The sequence below is a fragment of the Chelmon rostratus genome, chromosome 9 (assembly GCF_017976325.1).
Source record: "Chelmon rostratus isolate fCheRos1 chromosome 9, fCheRos1.pri, whole genome shotgun sequence".
Taxonomy (NCBI): Eukaryota; Metazoa; Chordata; class Actinopteri; order Chaetodontiformes; family Chaetodontidae; genus Chelmon; species Chelmon rostratus.
In genome coordinates, this window is record NC_055666.1 from 17,453,547 (window position 1) to 17,477,283 (window position 23,737).

Here is a 23,737-nt window from a genome sequence, read left to right on the forward strand (position 1 = left end):
TTATGACATTTTATCACATGTGTGACTCTGATGTTGTTATTTAACCATCATGTCAACAACAACGTGCAGAAAGTTATGCATTTCAGCTTTACGAGAGTCATGCACAAAACCCCTTTAAAGTTTAGATCTAGAGCGGGTTGAGTAACTGAATGTGTCTAAAACATGAAACGTTATTCCTCGCACTGGTAGCATTGCCGTGCTCACCTAGTCGCAGGCGGTCTCGGGGAAACTCCCATTTGCTGCTGTCATACTGAAGAAGATCATTCTGCTCCTCCAGGGGACACTCGTCAGGGTCAATGATAATAGACGGACCCATCTTGTAGTGTGCTGGTTGCTGGGGATGTTAGAGGGCAAATATGAATCTCATTATTACCACAAAGAAGTTTTTGATAATGACAACTACAGCACAATGCAGAGTTTTCATTTTAATTGATCAGGAAATAGCGAAAATGGTCGAAGGCACAAAAATGTTTTCTCACAGTTTTTTCTCACAGTCTGAGCACACTATGTTCTCCTTTGGGGCCATACCGTACATACAAACATGAGCTCAGCATTTGCCAATTGTCAGGAAATGTGGAAATCATAAACATTGGCTAAATTTATCCTTCCATTAAACTGTATTTCACAAGAGACATGAGTCAGCCGCTTCCATAAAGTCATTGGAGCCGAGTTCGTAGAAACAGATCCACAAAAATTTTACAAATGTGATGTCGCTTGTTTGACTGTTTGAACTTCCACATCTTGGCAAATGCCGATCTCATGTGGTTTCTGAGAAAAAGGAGTAATGTAACGCCTTACCTTCCTAAGCTTGCGGATGAAGAGGATAAGCATGAGCCAGAGGAACGTGGCTGCAGCTCCTGTGCACACCAAAATGATGACCTCAACATTTGGCTTCCCTTCATCTCCTGGAGAGAGAAGAACTGTCGTAAACTACCAGACCACTTTGGCAAAAATATCTACTTTTCATGATCTCATAACTTGTCACATTATATTGCCTGAGATTTGTGAAGAATTGGGATCAAAAGGAAACAATCTGCTACATATTTGCAAACAGACAGCCTGTTTTTAGACTGGAGATGCCAAGACTTTTATTATCTTTCTATGTCTCTGAGAAACTGTATACAAAGAGGAAGTGGAAACACACATTGGTGTTTATTTCTGGTTTGTTTGGGACATGCATACCACGCTTTTTCCTATAGTGTTTTCTTCCAAACACTTTTTTCTAACTATCCATGTCGACACTATGTAAGCTAATGTCCTTTGAATCCGTGCAGAGTTTTTCCGGCTCTTATTTCATGCATAAACAAACAGTCAAAGCAGGACAGGCATACAGCTTGTTACTGAAATATCTTTGTAGTAAAAATGGAATGGATATCGATAACCCTGAAGCTGATCATCAAGTACACAGGCACACACGTTAAGAGGCAGCTTTTCTACTGCAATTATCTACACTGTGTTTCCAGTCCCTTGGCTGTTGCAGCAGTCAATCTCTTTGCACTCATTAGTGGACCTCTTAACACTTCACAGAGGTCATGTCCTCAAGGTAAGGACCCTCAGCCAGAGCCTTGATCATAAAACCCAAGAAGGAATTCACTTGGCATTCCTGGCAGCTACAGATTTTCTGTCAGGGGAGACTTTTCATGCTGAAGTCAGACCAGAGCTATTTGCAGTGGTGATAAGAAAACATAGGGCCAAGAGGGTCTCTGAGACCTTTTGATTGGATATGCAGTGATGATAAGTGTATTTGATCTGATTTGTACCCAGACTGACTGTAGCACACACCACTTCACACTGATGAACCACTATTGTAAATGGCACAGGTTGGGTTGTTGATTTTTTTGATGGTCAGGTATTTAATACCACAAGGAGTCTGAAGGACTTACCGAGCACCGTAACAACAGCACTTGTTTTAGCGACACCCTCAGAGTTTTTGGCTGTACACTCGTACAGACCCTCATCATCTTTCTTCACCCTCTCGATGGTCAGAACTCCCTCTTCTCCCAGTGTAATACCTGCAACACATGACCTCTCAGTCAAACTGGTGTGGATTTTAACACTTAGGACTGGCAGTAGTGCAAAAACTGATGAAACGCTACTTTCTTCAGACATTTGGCTGAAAACTAGCTTTCACCACACCTCAAAACACACAAGCAAAACTTCAAACACCATAAGCCAGAGACAATATTTTCTGTGGGAGGGATTTAGCATATTTATTTTCTCACACTATTTGTGGGTGTGGTAGTATTGAGTGCATGTAAATGCAAATATTACTACCAGAATGCAACTATGTCAATAGATAATGTAAACACATTCTACCATAAACATGTTGCACAGTAACTGCGCAAATGTTTTCTAAAATAAAATGTGTAAGTCACTAACTTAATGTATATTCAGTTTAAGAAGGGGCATCATCTGCATGTTGAATCATATATAGTATGTCATTTACTTGTGCTGTGGGAATATATGCCTTCCAATGAAGAACTATTTTCTCTAAAGAAATGTTGGCCTGACCTCTGACCCAATGAGAAACTGTCAGTGGGAATGATAGCTCCACCTGGTGATTATAATGTAATTACAAAATGCATTCATTCTCTTCCAGCTCTTCATCCAGTCTGTGCCTTGGGCCACTGATGACCAAAATTATCACAATAATTTAAAACGTTACCATAGCACATAGAATACTATTCTAAGGTTACCTGGTCCTTCTTCCACTCGAATGCCATTTTTGCTCCACATGATGTCAGGACGAGGAACTCCTTGAGCGGAGCAAGCCAGTGTCAACGTGCTGCTAATGTTCACATCTTGATTTGTCAGATTCTGACTCAGCCAGGGGCGTTTTCTCGCTGCGCCGAACGAAACAACAAAAAAAAAAGCTTGAGCTTGAGTTCCAAGTATTGTTATACTACCATCATGTTTAGACACGGCTCATTGAGTGTTGCAAGATTGTTTTCTGTGTTCCCGTATGTGCTAACCCTACAGTAGCATGCCCAGCTATCACATGACTACACTTGTAGAGAATGACTAATTTTATCTCTGTACATCAGCTGACTATCAAGTAACAGAAATGGTGTTGCAATCAGTAACAATTAGAGTAGAAATGCAATCAGCTTCTCACGTCGTCCTCTAACTTACCATGCACAGTAAGCGCAGCCCTCTTGAATTCAACCCCCTTGCTGAGCTTGGAAGCTCGGCACTTGTAACCTGTAGTGCTCTTTTGGGACACATTATGCAGATGAAGAGAAAGCGAAATGGAGTAGCGGCTGAGCTGTAGACTGGATACGTTGGAAGTGATCGTTTGATTCAAAGAATCCAACCACTGTAGGTCTGTGTAGAGGTAGCGAGCTGCCCGACAGGTCAGATTGACGTCATTCCCCTCGATGGCTGCCAGAGGTTCGACGGTAATGTCCTCAGAGCGATCTAGTGTGACAAAGCAGAGACCGTGTCATCTGTTTTACATGCATGAATAGGGACACGTATCCTGCTGGCCCGAGATCCTATTTTGGACAACGGCTTTGGACACAAAGCTCCTCGTCGCAAGGCCAGGAATGTCAAATTTGCCGTTATTTCCTGTTTCATCACTGTTAATTGGAAGCACGTTGCCGGTGGACAGCATTGCTGATGGCACTCCTGCACTCATCCAGTTGGAGAGAAGCTGAGTCTGGGCCCCAGGGGATCCAGACTGTGCTTGTTTATTCAGATTGCTGGAAAGCATTCTGTGTTCCGTAAGAGAGGACAGCTGTTATTACAATTCTGTCCTCTTTTTTAGCAGCATTCCACTATTCTCCGTCCCCCTCACCTCTGGAAGAGAGCGTGATTCCTCTGGGGAATTCTCCCACTCTGGGAGACTAATTTCTGGTACTTGGCATCCCCCTCAGTTATGGGTTCACCCACATCCATCCCTCTCCAAGAGCAATCCTTCACAGCTGAGATGTGATTCACTCATTTTTTAAGGAACTGTGATTCACTTTGTGTGCAGTGACACCTCATCCCCGCTATCATTACATAACTGTCTCAATGGATATTCATTTAGTGAACATTTGGAAATGCTCAGCGGCACATAAAAAAGCAAATTCTCATAGCACAAGGCTCAGTGAGACAAGAGGAATGACCTGCTGGCACCGGAGTAGGAATGCAGTTATTCAGAGCTGTTTTAAATGCGTGCCATTATAACACTCCATATGGCTCAAGACAAGTTTGCCTCTCTTCCGCCCTGAAGCTGCTCAGCTACAGTGGAAGATGGTTTCAATTAATGCCCCCCTCTGGTTTCTTTATTGCACAATACAATCTGCACATTCCTTCGCTGTTCTTGCAATTTATTACAGCATGTACCGTGCGTGTACAGTAGATCATCTGAAAGAATCCAGTGCATGGTAGAGTGCACTTTGAAATTATTGCAATAAAACTGTTTCTGCATGCACTTAAGCAGCTACAATTTAAATGTTGATATTTCAGCTGTCGTATTCTGGGGACCCACTTACCATCAACGAAGAAAGGGATCGTCATTTTGCTGTTGCCATTCTCATTCTGGGCCACACAGGAGTAATTTCCTGATAAATTAGCCTTTCCTATCACCAGGGTACTCACAGTCTAATGGGGATGAATAAGGAAATCATTACTGATTAGTGAAAGCAGAATAAAATAGGTTGAGATACACAACAAACGCTTAATATCACAACTCACTCCACTGTGACTATCCTTGGGGTTTCAATCACTGTCAGAGAAGTGAGTCGCTGTTAACAGGCGGGTGAGAGGTCTGCACCAAGCCTGGTCTGGTTTATACTCTCCAGTGTGTCGCGTTAATGAAAGGATACATCTGGAGTTTAAAACCCACTGAGTGGCTTCAAACCTGCGCTATACATCTAGTGCCGGGGCTCAATGTCCATTTCCTGGAAAGCACTTCTAATGCCACACTTGATTCTGTCTGTGCACCAGTACAACATTTTAATGGCTTAAATAGACAAATAATAAGTGAAACTTGGCTGAGGGCCAGACTGTGTGGGGTTCTGTTTAGTGTTCATAGTGACATCTGTTTTTTGGGGGCAGTCAGCTACATCAAAGAGAGTGAATGATGTGGGTGTATTGTCTGGGTGTATGCTGGACTAAACTTCCTGGGCTTGTAGGACCTATTGTGTTGACTCTCAGACACACAGCTGTAGCCATGAAACAATTTCAGCCTCCATGTACTTATCATGTTCACCACGCAAACACTCAGGCTGTAAAAGAATAAGTGTTAAAAAGTCAGATCATATTGTCCAATCCACGCTGCTCTGACGTTTGTCAAAACACTGATGGAGCAGCATTATGGTATTATGTTACGTTGTTACTCACCGTAATGTAACCCGAGCTTGAAAACAGTCATTTAAACGATTACACTCAGTCTCTAAGAGGTGACCTGACCAGACGCACTGTGACCCTTGTGCCCATGTCTTCCCCCTGTGTTTTCCTTTTATTATGACCCGGGCCAGTCTTCCTCTCTACTGGGCCTTTTGGGGAGCCAGTCAGAGGCCCGGCCATGACTACGTTCTTATTCACGGGCCAACACGATTTATGTGGGGTGACAGAGAGGAATTCACTTCCAACAAATCCCTCTTCTTTTAAACTGCTGCTTGTTATCATTGACCCTTAGTCCTAACCCTCATAAAGCACCAGCGGTAAGCCGCAAGTACTTGTAAATAAGTGATCCCTCCCTATTTATGTCAGAGACATATTAGAACTGATGCCCTGTGAAAACGTCTAGATTTACAATTACTTGGTGAGCAAAGAGTTGATATGATTCTGAGTTTCTTTACAGTCCATAAATCACCTACATACGTATGCACCAGAAACACAGGTGACAACAGTGAACAAAAAAAGTTTAGATCGAGAATGATCACTGATTCTGTCTCCTGCTGAAAACTTGAATGCCAATGAATTTGTGCCCTAATTTGACCCTGCTGTAATGGGTTTCTTTAACCTAATCCTATTGACAGACTCTCGCGAGGCACTGGAGGCCTGCTGTTAATTATGTTTGAACAGTTTTAGTAACAGGCTCCCACAGGACATCTGCAGAAACGTCTACAGTTTCCTCACTGTGTGGCATGTTTTGGGGATTGTGTGGCAATGTGTGTTTGATGCTTCCTTAAAAAATACGACAGACTGATAGAGCCCACATTGATGCCTCTGTGTTGATTTTGCAGACAACAGTATTCTCAGGTTTAAGACAATTAAATCTGCTTAAAGTCACAGGTGTGACAAAGACAATTTTTATATACTCAAATGCACTGTTTTCATGATCAAATCCCACTTCTATAATTACATTACGTACAATTACAACAATATATGTTTATGTAACAAAAGGCAATTCCAGCTGTTCTCCAGTGTGTATATTGGCTCATCTTGACAGGTAATGGTGTTGGGTAGAATCTATAAAAGCTTGCTCTCAGCTCTTGGCACACACATGACTTAAGCCATATAGCTTTTGTACTGTTTATAAGGCTTAGCTCTAAGAGTCTCAACAGCTGAAAAGATTAACTGATGTCAGAGTAGAAGATGTGTATTTGGCAAGGACTAGCATGAAGCTAAAGCTGCTTTATTTACATGTATTTGTCAGAGGGAAATGAATTGTGTCTGTCAGTTATGGGTGCACCATTTCAGAAGTGTGGGGCTCAAAGGCCAGGGACGCTCTGGTAGAGATCTCGCTCCTTTTATGAAGACCTTTGTACCAAAGCAAAACTAATGCAGTTATACTGGTATGCTTGCTCATTAATCTATGTTTCAAATGTACAGTATCTATCAATATGGCATCATCTTTTTCAGATGTAGCACATCATATGCATGAAACCAAGTGATTTTCCCAGCTTATTCCGAGAATAAATCACGTCTTTTTAAGTGCAGCATTGAGAAAACAAATCAGATTTCTTTAAAAGGGACAGCAGAGGGCCTTTTCATGGGTTTTGGTCACAGTTACACAAGTCAAAACTAATGCTGACAAAATGAATCATTTTCAGTGGAGAGACACACTGTATCCTTGCCAACAGGAGGAAAATTGTCAGATTTATGGATTTCAGATGTTGTATCTGACTTTCAAGCCCCAGTCATGGAAGATTTCTACTTGAATCTGACTGAGCTGTTGTCTATTCTGTGCACCTCTTGACATCTTCTTGATGCAGTTCTCATAAATCCTACTGTTGAGCTGGTCACTGCTAATTGTCAACCACATTGCACTGTAAACAAAGATACAAGTGCATCCATTTAAAAAACAACACTTGGAAACAGTACACACAAAGTCAAACCACATACCTTGTTTTTGCCTTTAACCAGTTCAGGTTTGACGTTTATGCTCTTAATCCAGTTGTGGGAGTCATTTCTCCTGTCATCAACAATTACCGGGACTGGCTTGGTGTAAGCAACGCAACTGCAGAACAGAGTGAAAATGAAATAAAACTGACTATCTAGTCACGTTGTCAGTATGTGTAGAGACATATATACACGTGTCAAACCTTAAACAATACAACACAGAGGACAAAAGCACCTTTTCATGTGTTTTTAATGGGGAAACCTGGTGTAACGCTACAACACATTCTGCTCAGATCACACTAATATATGTACAACTTGCTATCCTATTGTAAAAGACCTCTGAAAGGCTGAGGGTATTTCAACAGACCACTGAGACTGATCTGGGTAGAGTACAGGTCCAGACCAGCCTGTCTGGGTTATAAAACCTAGACAAGCCTTGATTTGACCCCCACCCCCAAAACCCTTCACCGCCCGTGGTGGAGAACAATCAGCTTGATGAGAGGAGAGGCAGAGAAGGAAACAGCAACAGCGACAGGAAGGGCTGTGCTGTGCGTCACCTCGTACAGGAAACCCCCCCTCCACGCTCTGGCCAGAGGAGATAAGGTTGATCCTAAGACCTTGGCGGTCAACAAGGGACAGCTGATAACTTCTCAACCTGGCGATAAAGACACCCCCATAATTCTGCCCCCTACACTATCAGCCTCATTACACATTCAACAAAGCAAGCTTCCCTCGCCTCCAAACCCTCCAAACGCTCCGCGTTTCCCCTCCTCTCCAAACTACCAAAGATTTAGATGAGATACGATCTTGAAGGGCTACATGTTGGATCTACAGTGACAGGTACTTTACAGGGTCAGGGCTGCATAAAACAAACATTTGGCACAATTGGCCTCCCACCAGGCTATAGCTGTTCCTCTGTCTCATTAGCTGCCTGCCACAGCCCAGCCACTGTTCCTAGTGCCAGACCTGATTATCTTTAGACCTGCAGAAAGAGCTGCTTTCTTTGACCCAACTACCACTCTGCTATTATTTCTCATAAATCTGGCAAGTACGAGTGGGTGTTTGAGATCATTTAATGAATAGGACAATGGAGGCACTAGTGGATTAACACCATCGAACATGCAACATAATTTAGTCTCTTTCTTGCGCATAAGTCCACAGTGTTGTTTTTGTTAATGGTGTTGGGGCCTGATAACCAAAGGGTAATGGCCCATTGTTTTCTTGATCTTACGACTCGCAGGTCTCCTGCTGTCATTGACGAGCCAGGATCTCAGGGAATGTTCATCTTGTTTGTGGGTTCACTAGCAGGCCGGTATTCCTGCACAGTTACTTATACATTCAGTTCTATTTGGCTCTGTAATAGCTGGGGGAACCTGAGATTAATGTATCTCCCCAGTGTTCCCCCTTCAGTCTACACAGCCACTGACCAAAAGCGAGAGGGCAGTTCTCGAGGGCTGCATTTCTTTGATTAATGTGTCACATTCTGGGCTGGAGACAATTCAGTCAATGCAGATCTGTTTGATACAGTGGGAACCCCGGGATGGACTTGCGGCTCTGACTATACTTATCTACAATTAAATCTGTGCATTTGTGAATGCAACTTCAGTATTGTGGCCGTACTTAAGTCTTTACAAAGAGTTAAAAGTAACCTGATTCTTTTAAACTCATGTAAACTGGCAGCTAAAACAGAACATACAGTACACAACAGGTTACAGAGTGAAATACCACAATCACTGCAGGACCACTACATGGTAGCTAGTGGCATGTAATTGATTTTGAATCAAGTTATGTTAGGTGTTCATGACAGACGAAATTTGTTTTAAAATCAGGAAAACTGATATGCGTTCAATTTTTAAGACTGGAGGAAGTTAACAGAGCATGAATGCAGAACTCTAGTTTAAACATTTTGACACTTGCAACATAGCGAGATTGTGACTCACTCTTTAAGTGTGGGGTCTGAGTGACACGGCTGCCAGAGCCAAGTGATGGTTGGCAAGGGCAACCCATAAGCAGTGCAGGTTAGCTGATGCTGTTTGCCAAACATGTAGGGCTGCACGTCCACAGAGGCCAGCTCCGCCTCTGAAATAGTTGGCTTCACTGTGAGAGAGAAGTGCATGTAAACACACACAAGTGCACACGCACACAAACACACACACACAAAATGCAGGGGGAAAAGATAAAGAGAGAGAGAGAGACAACAGGTTAGATCAACCATCCCAGCCCACTGTGGAATCTTATAATGTCTTTATAATGAGGGGTGACAGTCATGATGGATAGCCATGAAAAGGGTGCCATTGACACCAGTTGTGCTTTAGACACTGTGCACGAGAAGAATGGCAGGATGATCCGGGGGCTGTAGGTCAAAGAACGACCTCAGTGTGGCCCATGCACAGGTCAGCGAATCAACAGACAAAGATCCTAGTGCCACCTCAGGAGGCAGTCCACATCACTTAGCCATATATCTTAATTTTGACCAGCTGAAATAGCCAAACTACACACACACGTGCACACACACACACACACAGACAATCACGTAGAACACATTCATAATCAGGAGCACTGCGACTGCTCTAAACAACTGATGAACAAAGTTTAAAATAGTTCCCTAATTGATACCAGGAATCTATCTTCCCTTGGCTTGTTTGTGTGTGTGTTTTTTTTTGTCGTTCCAATAAATTAAAGTTTTGCAAAGCGGGACAGTCAAGGACCATAAATAAAGCTTCTACAAGCCAGAAGGGGGTTGATTTTTCCACTTTTTGGCACGCTATTAGGATTCCTAGATAATGTTTAAAGACTGCAATGAAAATAGCTCTGCCACCCCCCATGGTAAACTTCTCTGTTCTCTATAGTAAGCAGACTTCATTCAAGTTTTCAGACGCTAAAACATTTATAACCTCTTGTGTTAACAGCTATCAGTGTTCTTTCCAAAGTCACCATAACAATGAGTTACATGCTCAGTCCTTGTATTCCTCAAGCTGTGCACATACTATATAGAACATGCTGTTTATGTGAGCTGCACTGTGTGTACACATGGTGAGGATGCAAATAAATGCTGGGGACTAGAGGGGGTATGGAGCGGCTGGAGTCTGCGTGCAGAATAGAGCCCAGGCCATTTACACACTGCGCCAAGCCCCTTCAAAAGAGCCCCAATAATCAACAACAGCTGCCCCTGCTACGTCAATCCAGGCCTGGAATCAACAAGCCCCCAAATTCCTCTCATACTAGAGCTGCTACCTGCCGTCCAGTGAACTGTACTGAAAGCAGCCACAGTGCTGAGGCAGCCTCAGTCCACAGCCGAGGCACTGCATCATTTCCTTAGGATCAGCAGTCATTATCGGGTTCATGGCAACAACTTACCTTTGACTACCAGAGTGTAGCTCAAATTCCTGTACAAGCCCTTCGCTTGGTTGCCCAGGCTTACGGTGAAGACCCCAGCATGCTTCTGCTGCACGTCAGTAATGATCAAGTTGAAGCTAGACATCTTGTAACTGGAATTCTTCTCGATAGGGACCCCATCTTTATACCTAACAATCGGAGGCACAGAAAGTTTTTTTTAACTTACAGATAACAATAATAATGAATGAAAAGAAGTGAATGGAAAGTTGACTTATTAAGTGTTTGCCACACCCTTTGATGTACCTGCTCCTTCACTCAATACATAATCTAAACCACTACTTACCATCCTAACACGTTTGCTGGTGGCAGAGCGTTGACCTTGGGCTGAAACACAAGCTTCTTTCTACCTTCTTCGACAGTTACCATACGAAGCTGCTCATGTTTATAGGAGACATTGAGGAACGGATGCTCTGGAGGAAAAGATTAACGACAGATATTTGAGGTCATACCAGAGGAAAACAGACATAAAGGTAGAGTTGTTACTATATTCTTACAATATCACCATAGTGAGACAATAACTTAGATGTTTCAATGCTTTCTTTGTGTGATCATTTAGTTCTATCTTCATAATTTGTGATAAACTTCAGAGCTCATCCAAAGCATACTTACCGAAAACAAGGACTTTTACTGAGGCATTCAAATGCTTTGTGGGTTCAATCTCAGCTCTGCAGTGGTACACCCCCATATCCTCCATGGTAATGTTTGGCAAGACTAAAGCCTTGCTCATCACAACAACTGCAGCAGGGTTGTCTTTGGTCTTGTTCATGTGATGTTGATTTTCCTGAAGACAAAGGAAGTTCCGTGAAATTCACTACAACCTTTGAGGGTCCCTTGTTACATGCAGCAGCGTCAACAGTAAATCCTCATCTTACCTTCTTCCTTGGAAAATCCCACGTAAAGTTAATTCTTCCATTATAGGTGGTCTCACCAGTGCAGTTGAGGTTGAGGGTGTCTCCAACCAACACTCTGACCCGATCAGGGGTGATCTTCACATTATTAAGAACATGTGCTGTAAAATAGAGACAGATATAAGGATACTGAAGTGTTCAAGAAACATAAAAATCAACACCTTATTCACTATCCAAGCTTGGACAGAAAGACAACAGACTCACTATATCTGGTAGGGATGTACATCGAATTGAACTCATGGCCGTTGACCAATGTGTGACAGGTGAGAAAGAAAAACGAATCTTCGGGATCGTAGGGAATCTTGAATCCCACCATTGGATCCCACACCATTTCCTTAACAATCCTCTCTGGTAAAGGTGGGACCTGCGATGAAAGAGAGTAGAGCAGAGATGTTTATTCAGTGCAGGCGATGTTTGTGATGTTCATGAAAGATCAGTGAGGCAGACAGACTTTAGTGTAATGCACTCAACTTCATTTAACATGTATCTCACACTCTGATGGGCTCAGCTGGGGACAGACTCTGTCAGAGCGGAAGTTTAATTTGTTTTTATCATTTTGTGGAGAGTAACCTCTACAATCATTTATGCAATGGAGCACAAAACATTGCGGACTCGGAAAAGGATGTACGTGCCTGCTGATGTTTGTTCTTATGCCAGAATTTGGACTGGGAGAGGAGGCAAGGGAAGGGAAGGAAGGAAGGAAAGGGAGCAGGAAGGAGGAGTGCCATAGATTTATCAAGAGCAGGAAGGTCACACAACCACTATCTGTGCCATCTGAGTGACATGTGTTTGTCCGCAGTAGGCACTGTGTCACATGGTCGTATATCAATGCTACGGATATGATAATAAGCACACACTTTTGTGGATGGCATGGCACCACGAGCATTGTGCAACCATCATCACTGAGGGACTCTCCTCCACCGACATCTTTTGCTGCATTCTGGTATCAAATGTTGCAATTACCTGTTGTTTCCGGAAACTGGACACAGTACGCACTGTTGTTCTACTGCATTTCCTGATGTTTGTAAGAGATGGGGGACTAATTTTAGTCTGAGAGTCTATTCTGAGACAAACACTCTTGGAGCACCTTCCTGCTCGTACAGGAAGCAGACAGAACGACTCCTTTCACCGCCCCTGAGCTTCCCTCAGACATGCCACTGTCCCTGGTCTGTTTCTGTGTGCTAGAGCGATTTAACACACAAAGGGTGTGAGAACCAGTGAGACACCTTAAACACAGAGTGGAAACACTTTTTTTTTCAAAGACACGACATGTAAGGACAGGCTGCTGTGGTATTTATAGCAAACTTGCTTTACTTTAAAGTCCATGTCAAACTATGAACATATACTATGTGGAGGACAAAAAAACAACTTTACCTACAAGCGAAAGGCACAAGCAGTGAAATGATCATCTTTGTGAGGTCTTACCCCAGTCAGCGTTACAACGGTATCAGGAGAGGATGTCCGGCAGGGGACCACAAGGCTGGTCTCCTGCCTGGAGATGAACAGGACGTAAGCTGCATTATTATAGGGACGTACAAATGGTTGCTCAGGATCTGTGGGACAAAAAAAACCCTCTATAATAAGTGTGATTGAAAAAAGGTCAGTCAGCAATAACATTTCCCAAGCAGAGGTGGCCCCTTACATTTTCTCCATGAACCATGATTTGCATCAAATTCACTCAATTTTAGAGCTGCTGCCCTGAAAAAGCTCTTCTGCTACAACTGAGATTAGCACTGCAGTTGAATCAGGGCGACGAGAGGGCATCCAAAACAGAGATCAAATCTTGGATCAGTTTATTCTAAACGGAGCAAGGCAGCAGAACACAGACAGAGCAATTAAGCTAGTGGGGTTTTCCTGCTGGGCAACCAGGAATCACACGGCCACTGTGGGAACTTCACCAGCGATTTGTGTGAGGTCAAGCAGTAGTGGTGTGATAAAGGAACTATTATTTGAAGAGTAAACATGGAAAATGATGTAATAAACAGCTGAAGGGCTTTGAAAAGATGGTGTTAGACTAAACACAGTCACAAGTTTGCTGATAGACAGGCAAACTGGGAACCACAATCACAAGAGAAGGTACAAAGTGCATCCAGCATTATTTTAGTCTGCAATGTCTATAACTATTTCACACCACTTAGTCCAGTATTTCACAATTTCTCTATCTGAAATGGGCCGAAGCTGACTTATCACTTAAAATTTGCTCTCCTTATGCTGCCTGGTACAATCTTGACTTGACTGATACTGTAACTGTAACTGGTGCCATGTGGCGCTTTAGGGGAGACTTAGGGAAACAGTAGCTAGAGCAGGAAATCACAGTCAATGACCAGGGCTTCCCGTGCAATCACGCTCACCCTTCTAAGTCCAGAAGAAACTATAGAACCAAAGAAACCACTTCCTGCCTCTGCCTCTCTTTCTCTCTGAGACAGAGAGCTGCTGCACTTGAGTCAGAGTACATGTGTGAAGTCAGCTTCCCGCATGAAAGGAGTAAATGTATTCATACATAATCCGTACAGTTGCAAAATGTAGTTTTTGGAAATAAGGAATCAGTGTCATATCTCCAACAGAGACTCCACAGGTTTCTCCTCTCTTCTTTCCTTTCAATGACTATTTTTGATTAAAAATGACAGGGGTACTTTCAATCAAGGTCCACAAATTCAGTAGCTGCATATTAGCATGCATATTAGCAGCACCATGATGATCTTAATAACCTAACCTTTAATAGCCCTAATCCTCAGAATAAAGCAGTGATAAGTGCTTTATAACACTAACAAGCAACTTGTTAATGGTAAATATGTGCACCTCCATAATAAGTATGACCAAAAAGACCTATAATCTGAATTGTTCAGAGCGCTTTGCATGTCTCACCTTTGACATAGACATAGGTTGAGTCGATGTGGTCTGAACCATCTTTGGTGTATTTACAGCTGTACCTTCCTGTGTCATTGGCAGTCAAGTATGTGACTGTCAGTTTGCTGCAGTGTGAGTGAGAGTGACGTCTGGAATCACAATGCTCCACCTTCACCCCCTCCAATGAGATCGATCGACGGGGATCACCAAGTGTCCAGTGCAGCTGGCCGTGACCTCTGAAAGAACACAGAGCGGGACAGTGTTAGATGAACCCAAAGACAATATTGCTTAATCACATTACCGTTCATCTGTTCAGTGGAAACAAAGTGCTGGATCCAAAACGTGGGTCTATTTTGAGGAAAAGTGTCACAGCTGGCAATGAACTCCCAAACATTTTAGCCTAGGATGGCAGCGGCTGCTTCTCCCCTTGGGACTTTTTGACTTGATGTTCGTTTTAAGTTTATTTTGAGTTAATCTTGACTCATCCAGTAACTTGAACTTTCACATGGGAACATGTGTCTCTTGAATGATGTGCTCAGCTAACACATTCTTTCCACACAGCATCCATTTTAAAACTCTCATTAAAGAGATCCCAAAGGAACATCAAACATATCTTGCATACCACTGCCTTTGCCTGCAGAATTTTGGGTCAAGCAACCTCCAATTCTCAACCAGTGATAGAAAACAAGACTGAACCGTATGGGCCAGGCATCTTAGCATATGGCCTTCTAGGGAAGCATTACATTAGATAGACATGAGTTCTTGAACATTCCTTGCGGGCCTTCAAAATGATGCAAGACTCTCTAAATTCTTAACAAATGTGAATGCAGCACACTGGGGTCCAACCACCCCTAAAGGAAACTGCAACAGACTGATAACTGTGAACCAATGCTCAGGATTGTCCCTGTTTCTTTGTAACCAGCAAGTGCGCTGAGGCTCAGACATGTCCTGTCTATTTTCCCCCTGGCCTTTCTGTCTTCAGAGTCTAAACTTTATGGCTGCAGTGACAGTTAAGAATCAGACCCCTGTCCTCCTGACTGACCTCTGATAATTGACCAATTAAGGGAAAAGGCCATAAACTTGTTTAATTATCATTAAAAATGATGCTTAGGAATTCCTGGGTGACAAGATACTAACCTTTGTCACACTAACAAGGAATTTACATATTCACCAATGGCAAAATGCAGTGGTGGAATAAGTATATAGAGCATTTACTTAAGAAAAAGTATCAACAGAGTAGAAATACTAGTATTTTTTAGCAAAATGTAATTGAAGGTAGATCAAAGGTAAAAATACTCAATACAGAAAAATTGCACCTGTAATATACAATCATATGTTATATCGTTGGATTTTTGTTACTGATGCATTAAGATGTGAGGAGCATTTTAATGTTGAAGGTGAAGCCACTTCTAATATCTTACATACTGATAAATGTAGTAGAGTAAAAAGGTATAATATTTTCCTCTGAAATGTAGTGGAGTAGCAAATACTCAAGAAATATACTAGTACTAGAGTACTTGGCATTGACATAAACAGGTGTGTTGCATACCTGCATTTGAGGCTTAACACATCATCTTTCTGAAGAATGATAGGATTGTCAGACGGCTGAATCTTGGGTAGCTGCTCTCTCTTCAAATGACCTGTCAACACACAAACACACACACAGCATCTCAATAATGGTGCTCTCCAGCCAATATCACACTAAAGAACAGAATGGAAAACACTGTTGGAAACACTTCAGCACGGTGCATGTGGGTTCACTTTGTGTTGATATATTCCTGCCTCTTGTGCAAGGGGTGTTTCCGGTGGTGGGAGGGCAGGTTGTTGAAATGAAAAGTGGTCTGGGATGAGCTGAAAGAAAAAGAGAAGGTGGAGGAGAGGGAGGAAGGGGACGATATGGGGAGCAGCTGTGCCACTTTGCCAGAGAGGCTAGACCAGTCAGAATCGCAGTGAACCGAGGCAGACCCTCATGAGTGTCTTTAGCTGCATTTCCTGTAAATCAACAGCTCATCCTCCATCAGTCTGTGTCTAATAGGACAGGAAATTTTTCATTTTATGTACCAAGGAAGTGACGTCCTTATTAAGAGGACAGATTGCATTTTTCATTTTGACTTCCAAAGGGCATGGCCACACGTAAATGTAAATGCAATAGCCTGGTGGCACTGTTTGGTTTATTGCACATGAATCTTGTCCACTGTACAGCAGGTTAAGGCCTTGAAAATTAAATATCAAATTTGATGTTCATTTTTTATATTCAAAATATTAGAAAACTGCATTTTAATTTTAATTGTAACTTAAATGTTGCCTGCATAAATGGAAAACCAGGTTATACTGTTTACATTGCATTTAATTCTAAAATCTGAATTAATTTTAATATTATTACAGAATGCCCATATTAATAAGTGAAAATAAAAATTGAAGTTCCATTATCGCATTTACATTTGAATTTTTACTAAAATTACAAGCAAGTTTACATCTTAATATAGTAATCTATAGGCTTCCATGCTGTTCCCTGAACAACTTGTCACTGTGGTCAGAAAACAAGTTTATTAAGTCAACCCTCTGCATGTGACAGTCTTCAGGGAAACCTTTATTTAGAGCACAGAATCACGAAAGACAATGGAGTTATGCAACAGCTTAATGCCAGGCTGACATGCTGACACATGATGGATACACATGGGTATGCACACAAGCCTGCACACACATACACAAGAACACCTGCATTTACAAATGCAAACGCACATACACAGAATAACACATGTGCGTACACATTTTACTCGTATTTGTCTATTATTCAGAACAGCTGTTGTGCTAAGAATGAGCTGACGGTGCCAGTGTTGGCAGTGGTACTCAATATCGACTTCCTCACAAACTACTAGAACATCATTGTTTTATTGTCCAAGGTTATGCAGAGGGGAAGGGACGTGGCTCACACTCTTTCATGGAGTGATACTGTATGCTTTCAACTGTACATTAGATGAATAAAAATCAAGCCTCCTGAGCTTAATAAACAATCACAGAACCTATAGTTCACAAGTGAATAAATATCTGTTGTTGATTTCTCCCAAGCTGTCACACCAATTTCCTTAAGAATGTTCTAATTTCAGTTTTTCTTCCCTCACATCTGCAAATTGGCAGACAGTCATCTATCTAAATTGCTGGAAATGAAAATTTTGCCAATAATCAAATAGAACTGGAGCACTGGGATCTGTTAAATACAAACGGCAAAATAAAATGTACTATGAATCAAGCGCTGTCTGCAAGACATATTTCTGCATGTTCAACACGTCAGTTCTTTGACTTATGTTGTGATACAAAAGCAGCACATGTATGAATGCTGGCATCTGCTTGCACGCATCAACAGCAATAACAACTGAAAACATTAGCCTGACCTTGAGTTGCACTGGTAGGCAGCTCATCTCTTAAAACTGGCCAATTTTTCCCCACTCTTCTCAGTAACACACTACAGCTGGATGAATCAGCAGGGGCCCACAGCAGCCCGCTACAAAAAACAAAAAAAAAGGAACCTGCGGTTGTCTCTTTGCACCCACACCCTCAAAACTCCCACCTGCCCTAGTGCCTGCCCAACACTGACCTCAGCAAGTGTCTCAACAACCCTAACCCCACGTAACAGCTGTGTGCTGCATTCCTCCGGCAGAGCAGCTGAAAAATGACAGAAATTGTTCTTATTGTGTTGGTTCAAAGAGCCCTGAAGCTGGTTCTCATTAAGAGTCATTAAGAAGAGGACAGGCATGGAACAAACAGAGTCATAGAGAGAGAGAAAGAAAAGGAGGTTGAGTGACTTCTGGTTCAGTTTCTCAGTTAATAGATGATGGGGTCTTGAGCCAGTCAAACAACCTCAGATTGATTACTGACATGGGGCCAAGTTAACTAAGATTGGATCAGGCTCACATTTGTACGTCCCTGTCCTCACTTGGCATTGATAGAGGGAAGTGGCACAGGACATGGTGTTTAGAAAACATTTGTGGTAGGTTCACAACCAGTCAGGAAATAAAAACTACAAACTCAAACAGTGTTGGATTCCTGGATCTACTATCCTCGATTCTGAAATGTTTGTGGCCCAGAAAATGCTATTTAAATATTTAGTCTGACAGAACAGCTAAACAATGACAAAAACTGAAGGAGATGTTTAATTAATTTAAGACAGATTCAGCAATGCAACTGGAATTGTTGACCGTAGACTACCTTAATTTCTTACCTTTCACCAATTGTCTTTTTATGGATATACGTTTAGGGATGTTATTATAATCTGGTGCATTATAATGAAACATTGAGATGTACTGAGTACAACCATGTTGAGATGAACTGCCAAAAAAAGTCTTTAATAATGAGGTTGTCTTGTCATTATATTATCATTGTATTTTCATTGGTAATCCTTTCTAATAGTTCTGGACTGATTTGCATTGTTTTTGTACTAATCCAATAACTGCATGGAGTTACCATTTTACAACAACTTAACAGAATTGAAGGTTGAGGATACAACAAGCTGTTACAGAGATGAGTAATGTGTGAACAACAATTAAGAGGCTGAGAGAAAATGTGAGCGGAAATCGCTGTTGCACCATGCTGCCAGTGGCTCATGCCTGATGTTGCATAACAGAAACCACCACTATTACTGTATGAGATGACTGTACTGAATCGCTGAATTAAACGGGAAACCCCAAGTCACAACCCTTCAAGTGCAAGAAATAATATGCGGAATTCCCTTCTCTTTTGCGGAGAGTGTGCTGCATCTCCCCGAACTTCCCGTCCCGTCATGAAACTAGAGTCAGTGAAAGAAAATCTTTTTTTGGTGTTTTCAAGGCAAAAGTAACAATACTTCATGACAATTCCCTGGTTTAACCTTGCACGTCTGTGACAACAAAGACATAGCCAGGGTGGAGAGTGAATTATTGTGGGGTCACTCCTGGTGAGTAATCTTCACCAGTCGGCGGCAGCCACTGAGAGGAAGAATGGCACACAATCAGTTCAGCCTGTGTCAACTTATAATAACTGCAAACCACTGCTACACGTTACGAGTAAACTTGTTTTTGAATTATGTGTCCATGATTACTTTATATGTATTATTTTAAGGGAGAATATGCTACCACTCTAGTACATGTTAAGAAACTGGACTGAAAGGTAGATGTATACCCACTTAGGGGTGGCTGATAAAGGCAAAATATTCTATCACGGTAAATGTAAGTTCATATAATGGTAATAGTATATATCACAATACAGCAGCTGAATTGAAAAAACGGTTTTAAATAACTATATTGTGTCAGATTTTCTAAATCCAAACCATGTTTCATTCCCCTCCATGTTTTATTCTCACTCTCTACTTCTGCGGCAGTTGGCAAACCAGCTTAGGAGTGCAATACTGACTGACTCTCTCATGTCATGTGAGAACGTGGTCAACAGTCCTGTCCAAATCACGTTGCCTTGCGAGGCAGTTGGATTTGCGAGATCGCACAAGAATCGCACGATCATGTGAGAATCCAGCCCTGATTTGCTACATAGCCTGCTGTATGGCAGAGACACGGAGGGAGAACTTCCAATTCCCAATCACTAGAGACCAATGTACCTGCCTGAATCTAATTTAAAGTTGACACTGCTGCGTAGCCATGCCAACACACTGGTTTTGCTGGAGTTTTAAGAGCAGAGAGAGTCAAAAACAAACTACCATTTCGACAGCCATGTCTACCTTGTCTATAGCAGTTGTCACTATTGTTACACTTGACAACAGCTTGACAATATAATTTGTCCCACCCATCGTACAGATTGGCTAATTGTTAGTCCTCCAGCACCGCTCATTGGATCGGCTGTTTTTTTTTTACTGAGAAACCGCTGTTTCATGTCATGTTTCATGTCATTCAAACATCTGGACCGATGAAAAATCTCAAAAGCAACAAAGAGACAAATTCAAAAACGGCTCAACACACGGGGGGCCGAATCACGACACAATGTTGAAACCCAGACAAGACTTAGGACGGGACCACCTGCCAAAATAAGTAGCTACCACTTCTCTGGCAGTGTGTCCGTCTTACAGTATTCTCTCCCACACCGCCCTTCTGAAACCCCTCCACTTTGCCAATTGCAAGGTTAAGACAACAGTTAGGGAGAGGGCCTTTTTTATTAGCCATATATTAGCCTTTGGAGATTTGGAGGCAAAATGCCCCAGACTCCTCTTAAAAAAGCAAAATAATGGAACATCTGGCCATGATGGGTGGCCATTCTAGGTTATATAAAGTTGAGCAGAGCCAACAAACAGGAATCGCCTGCATGAGAGTCCAAAATGATAAACCCAGAAGATTCCTGTTCTATAATGTATGATGAAGCCCAGTAGGCAGACAGAAGCTCCTTGAAATTGAAATCTCATGCAGGATTCAAAGAAAATATATTGCTGGCTCAGGGTGGATATGCCTAGTATGGACCAGATGCTGCACTCATCCTATAAGAACAGCAACACAAAGCAATTTGTTTAGTTAAATATCCCTGTGTAAGGGAATTACTTTTTCTACTCCGCTGCTAAACCTTTCAATCCAGGTGAATGTGTGTATAGATGTGTTTTTCCTGTGCTGCCTGCACGGACCCAGATGTACTGCCGGTGAGCAATGAGTCCCCACTGCACTTGGTTGACCTCTCATCACTCCCATTTTCCACTCCATCTCAAGCGTCTCAGCAGGAAAGAAAAAATGACTCCAAAACAAATTAGACACAACATCAACTCACTCTGCCAGAAAGACGACTTCAAAAACTCTCGCTGTAGAAAAGGAGATGTTTAGCTAACATCTGTATATACTGTGTATAGTGCAGACCAAAATAACAACATGGCAAATTCACCTGCACAACACAAGAAATTATTTTAGTAAACAACAAGTTCAGTATGAAATCTGTAAAATTCACGGACACAGTTCACTGAATCAATATTATTGCATGCTTTACACCCCACGTGATAAGCAGAGGGCTGAAAGTCATTTACAATAACACAGTTCTAGTGAAATAAATCAGAAATGCAAGCTTTGTGCCACAGAGAGCTGTGAAAAGGTTTGCTCCCTCAGTTTGTGCCATTATACCTCATTTTAATCGGTATCAAAAGGTTGCACTTCATATCAATATTGTTCGCAACTGGACCTCGTCAGTTTGTCTTAGAAGACAAACTGACGAGGTCCAGTTGCGAACGATTGAATGCCCTAAAGCTTACAATGACCTGGATGAATGAGAATATTCACAGGCACATATCAATATTAACAAGTTACCAATTAGCTCAGACTTTTAGACGTGTTTACATCTCAATCACTGAGAAAACTATGGGCAAAGTGTGGAGAAAGAAGAAGAAATGTGTCACTAAATGTCTCTGTGGAATACAATTTCAATTTCATGACAGGACCATTGCTGAGGACAAATCTTAATTTTGGTGGTTAAACTTGAGTTCATTGTGTCTGTACAACCTTGTACCTTATTTACCATGAAAAATCTGTTACACACCTCAGAATGAATAGAAAGAACTTGATGCACTATCAATAACTAATGGCTCTACCAGTCAGTGGCTCCGATGCAGAAACAATACCCTCCTTTCCTCCCTGCCATTGTCTCGTGGATGGAGTTTGACATAGCTCAATATGAGGACAAGGAGCTCCGGGAAGGAATCTTTGCTCAGGTAGCGTGTCACATTTCCGTGACCTTTACGAGCCAGAACAATTCCAGGCTGCCTCTTGCCCCTACGTCCGCTTCCTCCTTGTGTCTTTCCCACGCTTTGTGTGTGGACAGTGAAGGAAATCTACTTAAAAACATCACAGACAAAGCTTCATAGACTGAAAGTGTGTATGAGTATGCCTGTGCTGGGGGGAGGGGTGAGCGTGAACAGTATTTCCTTTGTTTGGATGAGCTATTTATTTGGAAATGATAAGGGAAGGCTTACTGTGTATCTCAGTGGCACAAGGTGGAGGAACATCCACTTTTTAGACTCCACCATGCTTTTGTGGAGTGACACTGAGACAATGGAACTGATTGTACTGTCAGAAGAAACATGCACTCTCTTCCCAAAATGTTTAATCCTGTTCACTCACAGATAACAATTTCTGGAATAAAGTTATTCATAATATATGAAAGGCTGATTTGCAATATCTTTAGAATATCTGAGAAAACATATCCAAATCGGCCAATTGAAAATTTCATCAATAAAGACAGTCATTTATTAAAATGTAAAGTCTGCCCATCTGTTTCAATTACCTGTCAGGGACAACACATTTTATTAACTTGTTAATAAGTACCAATTACAGTGGGATAAGGCTACCTCTAGTGGTGGAAGTGAGAACTGCAGGTCCAATGACAGCCTTAAAATGTTGACACATTATTTTTCTAGAATGTGCAAATTGTCATATCCATGTGCAATAAAAAAATGTTCCACAAAAGTTAAGATAAGAGAAAAACTGGCCAACAAATTCAACTGTTTGTTACAGCTCAATTAAAAACAGGAAGAATAAGATAATAATAACAATAATAATAATTATTATTATTATTATTAAGAAGAAAAGGAAGTACTCTTTGTACTTCTTCTGTTAAAGGACAGTTAATTATGTGAAATGCCTATAAAAACAACATGCATTCAGCCATTCATTGAAACGAATCAAACCGTCAAACTGTGCGGTGTTCTCTCATGCATAAAACTCTACTACGCGTGAATAACGAGCACGATTCATTCCTTACCATTTGTGAGTGATGAGCAACACAAGACCATAACGACCAGCTTGAAGCAGTCGGATGAGACCATCCTGCCAACTCTTCACCGGGATCCAAACCGTGTGTTAGAAATAAAGCAGTACAGTTCCTCGCAGAGGCTTGTAATTCCGGGTGACTGACAAAAGTTTCTTCTGAAAAGCGAGTAAATCAATCAAGGCTGTTTCTTTTGAGAAACCGTGTTGTAAACCCACGAAACCCCTCAGGTGTACGTGCAGAGAGCGGCAGTGGTTCTCCCGTGTCCCATGACGCGTTTCGCAGGGGAGCTCTCCTGCGCAGCTGGCTAGTCCAACTCCCGATCCGGCAATGAGCGGCAACCGCTGTATCCTCGGGGCAGGTGCTCTCAAGCCAAAAAAAAAAAAAAAAGTTGGATGAAATAAACCTAACGGGGGGAAGCGGACTGAGCGGTGTATCAGTATCTAACTGGTGTCTGGCGTAGCCCACAAAAGCAGGATCAATTAGCTCCTGCCGTCCGTGCGCGCCTTGCACAATTTCTCCTCCCTTTCGCCTCCTCTGTGCATCACGGTCCATGCGCGAGGCACGTTTTATGGAGACACAGAGGAAGGACGCAA

The 23,737-nt window shown here is 42.1% G+C and overlaps 1 protein-coding gene across 1 annotated transcript in view; it reads right to left on the minus strand.

Moving 5' to 3' along the window:
- kdrl (kinase insert domain receptor like) overlaps positions 1–23,482 on the minus strand; it is a 44,953-nt gene extending 21,471 nt beyond the window's left edge. The window contains exons 1-17 of the mRNA XM_041944208.1: positions 23,136–23,482; positions 15,976–16,066; positions 14,445–14,662; positions 13,005–13,132; positions 11,784–11,943; positions 11,544–11,680; positions 11,281–11,452; positions 10,955–11,081; positions 10,633–10,799; positions 9,216–9,372; positions 7,279–7,393; positions 4,479–4,587; positions 3,133–3,417; positions 2,697–2,843; positions 1,884–2,012; positions 799–905; positions 205–334 (exon numbers count right to left, since the gene is read on the minus strand). Of these exons, the coding sequence (XP_041800142.1) occupies positions 205–334; positions 799–905; positions 1,884–2,012; positions 2,697–2,843; positions 3,133–3,417; positions 4,479–4,587; positions 7,279–7,393; positions 9,216–9,372; positions 10,633–10,799; positions 10,955–11,081; positions 11,281–11,452; positions 11,544–11,680; positions 11,784–11,943; positions 13,005–13,132; positions 14,445–14,662; positions 15,976–16,066; positions 23,136–23,199 (2,443 nt within the window). The 5' untranslated portion in view covers positions 23,200–23,482. The remainder of the gene's footprint in view (positions 1–204; positions 335–798; positions 906–1,883; positions 2,013–2,696; positions 2,844–3,132; positions 3,418–4,478; positions 4,588–7,278; positions 7,394–9,215; positions 9,373–10,632; positions 10,800–10,954; positions 11,082–11,280; positions 11,453–11,543; positions 11,681–11,783; positions 11,944–13,004; positions 13,133–14,444; positions 14,663–15,975; positions 16,067–23,135) is intronic.
- Positions 23,483–23,737: the final 255 nt, after the last annotated feature.